The following is a 10,634-nucleotide window of genomic DNA, read 5'->3' as shown; positions in this document are numbered from 1 at the left end:
AACATTAGATTAACACTTCTTTCACGAGAGATACTGTGCACAGCATTAGCAAACAAAAAGCACAAAATTAAATCACCCTGCGGTCGTGGCACAGGAAGACGAGATGGCTCTTTTGCAGGGAGGGAGCTGTCGGTAAAAATCTTGCTAGTTTCTCTAACTCTGTACAATTTTGGTCCTACTTAGGAGGGTTAGGGTTGCAGGGCTGTTCTTAATGAGGTTTAGTCTGCACTCTCTCTGCTGTAGCCTGTGTTGCATTTCGCTTCCATAATTCTGGGAAAGACATCTTTAGAAATACAGATTGGCCAGTCAGTTTTGGTTATTTGTCCTCATTTCTGATTGTCTGATATTATCATTTAAATTGATGCGGAGTAGAATGTTTATCCTCAAAACCAGTGCTTATAAACCTGGGGAGGGGGGCAGCAGATATTATTATTAATTACAAAGAAACATGTGAATTGTGATGCGTTTTCAATCTACTAAATTCCTGAGTACATTAACAAGACACTGTTCAGGAGAATCACATTGAATTGAATCATCTACAGTGTGAATCTCTGATTCACTTAAACAACTAAAATCATGGGCTTCTCACATAAACCATTCTTTAGCCAATGTTTAGCCGGAAGGTGTAAGAATAAAGAAAAATAGATGTAGCTGCAATCATATATTGATAAACACACATCCTTTTTATTAAAGGGATCCAAGTAAATCTGTGTGTCAGTGGTTCTTGTTTGCCGTGGATCTTACCCCTGATGCCCCCCCTGCCCTGAGTCCCCACCCCCCTCTCTCCCTCCCAATGAAAGAGCCTATCTCTGGAGGTCTCTCTGGTGTACAGCCAAACAACATGCCACCACAGACTTGCCAGAAGCAACACAACCAGGAGGTTTGAGTTTTATACAATATCAAGATATGCAGCAGAAATCTCTCAATTTCCATTGTTTTAATTTTTTTATTTAATTAATTTTTTTTTACAAGAAACGGCCATAAAATAGAAGCTTTGTTTTCTTTTTTTTCGTTTCAGAAAGTCCTGCTAAAACATGCAGATAATCAGAACTCTCAGCACCCAGTCTGACACGGAATAAAGAGTGGAACTGAAGAACATTCCACAAGAGTTCCAGCAGAACATAAAGAGTGGAACTGAAGAACATTCCACAAGAGTTCCAGCAGAACATGCAAGCACTTCATCAGGAGTGGCAGGGCCCTAAAGGGACGACACATGGACTTCGAAAGGGAGGAATCACAGCACAAGGTAATATCATACAGGTCCTGCACAACACTGAACTAGCCACACCTTGCCGAGACAGATACTACATCTGAAACCATGTCTTTTAAGATATTGTATCTGTAAATTGAACCGTGCCATGGTTGTGCCAGAAAGCGCTGAAATGAAAACTGAACTAGAAAGGAAAGTTCCCTCAGCCACTTTGTTTAGTAGATACAGCAGATAGTGAGTCAGAGGATTAGTATGACTTGGTGGTCACAACTGGAAGGTATAAACCTATATTAACAAACAACAATGCACATTTTTGTGAGATTTTTTTGGTTTGTTTCTGTATAGTTTTTTTTTTTTTTGTGTTAAATGGCTACACTAAAGAGTATGCTGTATAATGAGGATTGTGTGGCCAATGGGAACTTGGTAAGTTTGGAAATAGGTAGGACAATAAGCATCTGTCAATATTTAACTGACCGTCAGCCTGAATCAACAATCCCTTTTCATGCTTAATGTATTTTACTTGTTGGACTTACAGTAATAACTACCTTTTGACACCACTGTCATGTTAACAAATTAAAATGTGTTATGTTTAAAAGGATAATTATGTTTAAAATGATATGAGCTATGTACTGTACATATAATCCTATAACAAGTTATGAATGATGTGCTAATTTTAGTGGATATTTAATTACTTTGTTGCAATGAAAATTATTCCAACATACTAATTAACAATTACAACTTCCGTGGGCTCTAATAAACAGTCATAATATGCACATAAAACTGTGTTTCCATAATGTAAGGGCGTATCTATACGTCTGGTATGCCTGCAGTCAATTAACTAAAGTGAGCTGATTGGACCTGGGAACAAAAATAATTCACATGAAAGGAATTTAAAAACAAAAAAGGTGAAATAATGAAATAATACAATGATAAGGATTAAAAATCATTCATTAACATTCTTTAATAAATGTGACTTTACAGATGGAATGGCATTTCAGAGTTTAAAATAAAAACTACACAAACAAAAAAAAATACAAAAAAAAACAGACAAAAAATGTATTTTTTGCATATTTATCACTGTTATTATGCATGATACTCATGTAACCAGTTATTTGTCTTTGTGTTTTTATACTTTGCTTTTTAAGCCTGCTGCTTCTGTCATATTTCAATCAATCTGACCTTCAGCAATAATATGACATATTTTCCTGTAATATGCAACACATTCCAGTTAATTTGGCTGAAGCTAAGTTATATATTTGCCAGTGTAAATGATTGTGACATAATGTATTCCTAACCTAAAATAAAATATCATATGTTATACATGTTATTTATTTATTTATGCAAGTATGTATTTATTTGTTTATTTATTTTACACAGGACAAAAAAAGTATTAAACAGTCAACAATAGTTTAGTTATCTGATGACACACAAAAATGACAAGGGATTAATATGAATCTGTTTTACTTGGGGTAAAATCAGTGTTAATGTCTGAAATACAAACGACTGAATAATATTCATGGATATTACATTTTAAGTACTTGGCTCATAAATAGCAGCATTTATAACCTACTTGAGAGAAATCTTTTTTGGCGATGTACTCAAATGGCTTACAGAAGCAACAACATGCAAAAACGTTTTGTGCTTGAAGTGCAAAGAAATTCAGAGCCAAGTATGACTGAAGATCTCTGCAGTATGAAAAAAAGCAGACTCCCCTAATGAGGTGTACCTGTCATATCAAAGGAACTATTCTGGAAGTAGTTTAATCAACCCAAACTATAGAATGTATTCTAATTATTATTAGTATTACAAAATTACTATTTTGTACAAACTTGTTCTGTAGTGTGATATTACCGTAGACCACACAAGTACACTGCCATGCAATCAGTGTATGGCCAAGGTGGTTTTAAATTGAAATAATAAAAAGTGTTGGGTGAGTGACTGGGCTTGACAGGGGAGCGGGGCAAAGACTGATGTTCGTGATATTTTATGAGGAGGTCTAAGACTGATAAAAACTCATAAGTAAATAGCAGGTTATCAGTTTTGGGATAATATAATAAATGGCCAAGAAACTATAGTTCCAAACCTCTTACAGGATTATTACAAGTTAACTTGTGAACTCCTTTTCACAGATCTCGTCACACCTATTAGAACTGAAATTGGCCCGAGTTTCAAAAAATCAACGTAATGCATTAGTGTCCATTTGGTGTACGGGGGATTGGCCCCCAGTCTGTGGATTATGTGACCAGAAGGGAAAACTGGTGTGTACACTTACTGATATGTGTGTGACAGAGAAAGCTTTTTTTTTTTTTATGTCAACACCTGATTCTCCTAATTAAGAATTAAGGCTGATGAAAAGGGAGTATGACTAAGGGAGTACCCTAGTGTTAAATGAGCAAAAGGTATGGAAGAACTCAGGTTAGCTAGCAAGAAGGACATACAGTACATTCCAGATACTTCCGGCTGGACTTTTTGTCCAGGCACCACTTTTTAAGAAGCCCTTTGGTGGGGTTAAGTGGAAGAAGTAGTATCCGATTATGGGTGCCAGATTTGGTTTTCATTCCAATGACCAAAATAATTCTTCCTAGGGGCACATGTTATGGGTTTGCTTTTTGTCATCAGATTATGGAAAACGATAAAGGCCACCCTATTTGAGAAGCAACTCCACCTGGAATTCTTAAAAATCCCTATGTTACTTTGATTAAAAACATTTCAATTAAAATACTTAAAAAAAATAATAAAAAAAACATATCTGTTTTAAAACTGTTCATAAACTAAACTATCACCGTTAATTGAATTTTTAAGATTTTCAATATCATCCCAACTATTTAAGTTAGAAGACCAATTATTAGTGCAGCAACAAGAAAACTGCTGTTTGCAAGGCACTGGGGAACTGAGAGCAGGACAGAGAAAATGACAGACTACTTAGGATTTTAATAAAACTGCAGTATTTTAAATGCATTTTTAAAAAATGGTTTTAATTACTGTATTTTCGATGAACACTTATATGCAAGAAAATCCACTGTTAGCCCCCTATTAATCCCAATTATAACTTGAATGCACCCTATCACTGCCGCGATGAAGAGAGAAAGGATTAGATGGCTTATGCTGGTACATGTGGCCTCTCCTATCTCTGTTTATTAGATGGTGACCAGATGACCACAAGTTGGGGACAGGGTTCACTGTTAGCATTTTACTTGCCTTTGTATTCTATTTTTTGTCTTTAATGCATTCCAATTTGAGGGAATGAAGGTTTTCGCGTATAATACATCTCTAATTTGTGCTAGTCACTACTACCGCTACCTTTGATTAATTGGAAAATATCCTGGCTAATGGACAAAAAATTCAATACAAATAGTAATGAGTAAAAAATAAAAATAAGCCTTTAAAAAAATAAACCCCTAACCATAACCTTTCAGAGACTTTTTTTTTTTACCACAATACCCTTTCCATCAAACAATCCCTATACCCCAAACCCCAACCTAAACAATGTTCCCTCCAGCGTCTTACATCATTGGCAAATTCTCCCTCCCCACCCTGTATTCTTTTAACAGCACCTCCCCCTGCTGGAGGGTGCTGGTATAACTCTATTCCTGGCCAGACTGGGATTCCGGGCTCCAGTGTTTACTGATTGTGGGAGTGCAGATTCTGTGCTCAGACCCGGCTGGCTTGATGACAGCGGAAGGTGCAGTTTGGCAGCACGTCATGCTCTGTGCTCTCCTCTGATTTCTCTGAACACTTCCTATCGCAGTGTGACCCTGGAATTTTAAAGCAAAGAGAAATAGTTTTACGTCACATACCTGTTAGAAGGAAAGGTGTTTTTGTAATATTATTTTCTATTTTATATATTGCTATGCTTTGTCTGTGTATTTCCTTAAATTCAATGTAAAGGTAAGCTTGTGGGAAGTTACTGATAGCGGACACATTCCTTATCTGGGTATGATATCTGGAGGCTGTCTGTGTCTTATACTCTCCTGTTGTAATTTGTAATAGTACTATGTCTTATTAGCAGGGTGTGTGTCGGATTAAAGGATCAAGAGGATATCAAAGCTGTAAAGGAGAAAAGTTACAAAAGAAAGAATTGTTGAATAACGATGTAACCACAGGTTACATATAAAAAGGCTTGTTTAGGGATTTATGTTAGACTAGATGAATGAAGACTGCACACCCGTTTGTCTCATAAAATGGTAATTCTGCACACGTAATGCCTTTTTCGTATTGCATGCTGATTTTGAAGTTGAATAAATTATTAATATTAAACTGACTAATTTTTTGTCTTGAGCGAATCATTCCAGGTTAATTCACAAAATAAGACTCACACCAGTGAGCCAGTTAGAATGGTACGCACAGTCTTGAATAAAAAGGTCTAACTGTACACCTGCTAAAACAACAGCGGTACCCAGTGGTCAAATCTATTGAATGAATTATGAATGATTCATGGATGGATATAATTTGTACTAAGAAAAAAAAAAAAAAAAAAAAAAATAAAAAAAATAAAAAAATATATATATATATATATATATATATATATATATATATATATATATATATATATATATATATATATATATATATATATATATATATATGTTATAGCCATGGCACCTTGGCCAGGAAAAACAAGTGGCAGAATCCTGACAACTATGGGCACAGTGTTCCTTAAAGATGGTGCATAAATCGCTGAATGGATATGCCCCTTCCGATACACGTTTACTCACCGTTGTCCTCGCCCCCCTCTGGCACCAGCAGCTCCCCATGGCTGGGGCTGCTGGGCGTGTTCTGGCTTGGACCCTCCTGACTGGTGCCCAGCTGCAGCCGCCTCATGTGACGCACGACAGCCGTGGCATTAAACGCTTGCTATAGGAGAAACACAGATCGACATGCCATTCATTCCTTAACCTATAGAACCAGCTGGGACAGGAGATCATAAACAGCAAAGGTTTCTATTACAGGGTTAGGAATCTGTGATCATCAGTGTATGAGAGAATTTCATCATGACTAGAAGCGAATTGACCAAGGCTAAAAAATAAGGCTTGTTTACTCAAGAATGTTGGTAGGGTTTAGTTTTACTAAAAGGCTCATCAGTCCTCCAAAGGAAAGGTTACCGGTAGTTTTCCTGCATCTAATGTCTCAAAACGTACAATGCAAGCTAACTGATGAATCCTTTTATAGCCATTTCACAAAACTGTAAGTGTGTTCATTCTCAGGATGCTGTATGTAAATGCAAAGTTCAATACAATTCAGACGACTGGTTAGTTACCAGCCAGAATGTACTCATTAAATGGTCAACATGATCCTAATACACTTAACTTGTGTAAATGGATGTAATAAATGAAGTGTGAGGCTATATTATATTATTGTATGTGCCAGTGATATAGGGCACAATAGGCTGTGAATGCATTAAAACAAACTTAGCCACAGACTAACTTCCAGCCCAGTGGATGGACCTGGTTAGAAATGTGTTAAATTAACTACTGAGTAAGACTGACCTTCCATTTACTTTTGGCAAAGTTCTTTTTAATCTGAGCACTGACAGATTCGTGGATGTTCTTGTCCAGAGCGGTGTCTCCAGCAATCCTTCAGAAGACAAAGACACACATCACTGTGATCGTTCCCCTTTCACATGCAAAGCATGCAACAGCGCATAGGCTGAATTCAACTCAGTGATGATTTAAAACAAAACCTACTTTCACACCTACTGGAAAACACAAAAACAAAAAACGAATTCCTTCATTGATCTTATTCAATGATTCTTTGGCAAATAGTTACACAAAAATAAATCCAGTCTATCGTACCAGGGGTGCTGCAGTGCCAGGTCACAAGTGTACCGCTTTCTCGGGTCCTTCTCCATCAAGTGAACAATGAAGTCTTTGGCTGGGAATAAAAAAATAAATCATGCAATTAGGGCATCTGATTTTCGGTTTTAGCTGATACAAACCGATAAAACGTAGTTTTTGTATAAAAACTTTAATTGGTGTATATCCAATAAACGCTGTAAAAACACTGGAAATGTTTACTCAATTCACATTGACTCTGACCCCTTTCCATGTGAAATAAATAAATAAAATACCCACAAAAGTGCAGTTAGGCAACATCCCTCCTTCCTGACTTGTATCTCGCGTTGATTCGTTCTGAATACTTTAAACCCATCCCAACTACAGAGGGGCAGCAAATTCCTACATTTCTATTTGAGGATTGTACAGACTTGCTAGGATTTAAAACGAGATCTTCTTGCTGGCGAGATTTAAAGCTATATTACAGTACTATAGGTAGTACTTACATGCTCATGGAATTTAAAACAGAACTGCAAATAGTGGCGAAATGTAAAAAAATGCCTAAACACACAAAAACCCCAGAAGAATGTGCCTGTGACCATAAGGATTTCGTTGTGGAAGACAGCAAAGGAAAGAAGGTACAATTGAAGTGTGCAAGTACTGTCGAGTTACTATACATATTACCGATATTACAGTAAACAAAAACAATAATTTAATACAGTATATAAAAACGATTCACATATAACTCGAAGATAGCTCAAAATAAGCACCAAAAAATGAAATTAATAAAAAACGGAAAACAGATGCCCTAAATATAATATATACTCTATATAGCAACTCAATTTTTACAGTCCATTTTCTAAACCTTATTACATTATTACAGCTATCAAAATAGCACATTGCTCAACAGTGTCAGAGGAAATATTTGACTGCAATTACCTCTGCTTTCCTAAATGGAAGGGGACTAATAGACTTTTGAATGTAAAAGCTACATTAGATTTAGACAATGTCAGTTCATACTGCAACTGACAGGGCAGAAATACTGTGGGGAGTAACTACAAACTTCACCAACAAACCAATCATATTAAAAACCAAACTTACCTGAATCTGAGATATCGTCCCAGTACGGAGAGTCAAACTCGTATTCTGCTTTCAGTATCTGCTCAAAAAGCTTGGCATCGTTCTCATCATAAAATGGGGGATAACCACACAAACTGCAGAAGGAAAGTCTGTGATGAGATTCAGTTTCATATAGGTACAATAGATTGAGGTTATAACATATGCATTTAATTCAAGTATTACTAAACCGCCAGAAAAAGTGGCATTTGCACTCTTTCTTGATAGTCATACGTTCAAGGATTATTTCCTTATAACAGATTTTTTTCTTTGCATATCTTGGCATATGACTGTATTCTGCAACCTAGTACGACTTCAGGTCATTTAACAAAGTAGATGTTGTATTTCTACCAGCTTGTGGTCATTGGATGTTAGTTCTCAGTGCAGATATTCTCAGATATCATGCTGGGACATACTGACAGAGAGGCTACTCACAGGATGTAGGCAATGACTCCTATAGACCAGCAATCCACTGCCTTACTGTACGGCTTCTGAGCCAAGACTTCAGGTGCTACGAAACACAGGGAGATGAGCATTACAGGCTATTCTAAATATCACCAACATAATGTTATATAATATTGAATGTTTAACATTTCCTGTATATTTTGTTTTTATTATTATTAATAATAATAATAATAATAATAATAATAATAATAATAATAATAATAATCCATACCCACATATCCTGGAGTCCCACAAGCTGTAGACATCACACTTCCAGACCCTTCGATCTTTGACAATCCAAAGTCACTGATCATGATCTTTGAGTCTTCATCCATGCTGTAGTATAACAGGTTCTCTGGCTAGAAGTGGACAATACAAGCAATGTTACCGAGGGGCGGTGTAGCCGACCGGTTAGGACTGCAGCCTTCAGACTGAGCCAGGATGTGGGAAGACTCCTTGTGCTGCCTTACTTAGCATGACAAAACCTGATTAATCAAGCTTTGTATTACTTCCTATAGTGGCACAAACAGTACAATCACTGCTCCCTCTTTTTTCTGTTGAAGATCTTTTTAGATTTTATATATCAAAAGACAATGCTAAAAAAATGTAACGCTTTAAAATAATGGTCACAAATTGCGTTTTTCGTTAAGCATCTGGAAAACTACAAAACGGTATGTAATTCAATATGTTAACATAACATTACTCAGCAGGTTTCATTAGACTTTATGAAGCAAAATGTGTTCATTCTATAGGGTGATGCAAAACTATTGGCCATAGCTGTGGATACATCCCACTGTAAGCAGGTCACTGTCCCATTTTCATCAAATGTATTTCAATTATTTATATAGGCTAACAAGCCACCTGATAAGCAGCCTCTCACTTACAGGGGACTTCTTGCAGGCGGGGGAGAATCAGTTACAACAGACAATACGGCCAGACTATCGTTCCTTCAGGCCCATTATAATACAATCCTTTACAGGCAGGCGCAGTGGCAGTTGAGATGAATCACTAGGGTGAGTGTCTGGCTGTCATGAGGTACATGTAAATCTCGCATCAGAAGAGCATGCTGACATCACAGCTATTGAGCAACATGAAGAGAGGAGAGGCAAGGTGACTGGGCAGTGTGTATCAGTGTGTAACAGGATTTGCCTGTGTTACCACAGCTGTTTCACAATTTAGTAATTGGTTAAGGACTGTTCCTCTAATAAAATCTATGCAGGAATTCATTAGTGATCCAAATTAGCATAAATTTGTTTACACTGTAACATGTGTAATGCAGTTAACCTTGTACATGGGGTAGCTAATGGCTTAATTTAGATCAGTTTCTCACTGCCTGGCTAAGCAAGTGCATGAGACTCTGGAGTCTAAGAGAATTTGAGAAAGAAAAATAAATAAATAAATAAATAAAAAAATACATTTTGAATTGATAATTGGTCATAGGAAATGGAAAGAATGTATAGTAACTCCATTCACCTCATTCTGTATATCACTAGAAAAAAATAACTAGAGTTGGTGTCAGTTTTGTTTGCTTGTTAACCTGTAGTTAAAACATATTAACACCAGATGGTGCTCTATCAATATGACTGAACATGGCTGCAGGATTTCTTGAGCTGCAATGTGATTTATTTCTGTTAACCCAGCGTAAATTATTTTCTTACAATGCATAATGTATGTATTATTTCTCTGGGTTGCCATGTTTATTTTCAAGATCTGCTGTTTACTTTTGTGTGTGTTACTTATTGTAGCTGCTTACACTTGACCCCCTAAAGCACAATGTGAGAAGGCAAGCTGTTTTCCTTGTTGGCAACACAAAGGAGCGAGGTGTCAGCGTGACATCAGAGTGACATCAGCGTGGCGCTGGTGCTACTCACCTTCAGATCCCGGTGCACGATGCCCATGTCGTGCAGGTACTTGACAGCGTCCAGAATCTGCTGGATCAATTTGCTGGCATCTTTCTCTGTGTAGAAGCCCTTCTCCACAATCCTGTCGAAGAGTTCACCCCCAGAGACCCTGCAGAGAAAGCAGCAGCAGAGCGTCAGAAGGGCTGCCCCCCTTCGATGCAGTAAAACCAGGCCCAAAGCATTTCCAGCGAG

General features: G+C 37.1%; 1 protein-coding gene and 1 long non-coding RNA gene across 3 annotated transcripts in view; one reads left to right on the top strand and one right to left on the bottom strand.

Moving 5' to 3' along the window:
- The first annotated feature begins 802 nt into the window (after positions 1-802).
- LOC131697700 (uncharacterized) lies at positions 803-3,013 on the top strand. The gene is made up of 2 exons (XR_009307451.1): positions 803-880; positions 1,019-3,013. It is a non-coding gene; the product is annotated as an uncharacterized LOC131697700 (long non-coding RNA).
- LOC117412054 (calcium/calmodulin-dependent protein kinase type 1-like) overlaps positions 2,141-10,634 on the bottom strand; it is a 50,364-nt gene continuing 41,870 nt past the window's right edge. For both annotated transcript variants that reach the window (XM_034020023.3, XM_034020024.3), the window contains exons 5-12: positions 10,413-10,551; positions 8,774-8,900; positions 8,533-8,608; positions 8,083-8,195; positions 7,003-7,081; positions 6,697-6,784; positions 5,926-6,064; positions 2,141-4,965 (exon numbers count right to left, since the gene is read on the bottom strand). In XM_034020023.3, coding sequence (XP_033875914.1) covers positions 4,862-4,965; positions 5,926-6,064; positions 6,697-6,784; positions 7,003-7,081; positions 8,083-8,195; positions 8,533-8,608; positions 8,774-8,900; positions 10,413-10,551 — 865 coding nt within the window. In that variant the 3' untranslated portion in view covers positions 2,141-4,861. The remainder of the gene's footprint in view (positions 4,966-5,925; positions 6,065-6,696; positions 6,785-7,002; positions 7,082-8,082; positions 8,196-8,532; positions 8,609-8,773; positions 8,901-10,412; positions 10,552-10,634) is intronic.

This window comes from Acipenser ruthenus, chromosome 16, assembly GCF_902713425.1.
Source record: "Acipenser ruthenus chromosome 16, fAciRut3.2 maternal haplotype, whole genome shotgun sequence".
NCBI lineage: Eukaryota > Metazoa > Chordata > Actinopteri > Acipenseriformes > Acipenseridae > Acipenser > Acipenser ruthenus.
This window is presented reverse-complemented; position numbering and strand designations above follow the sequence as displayed.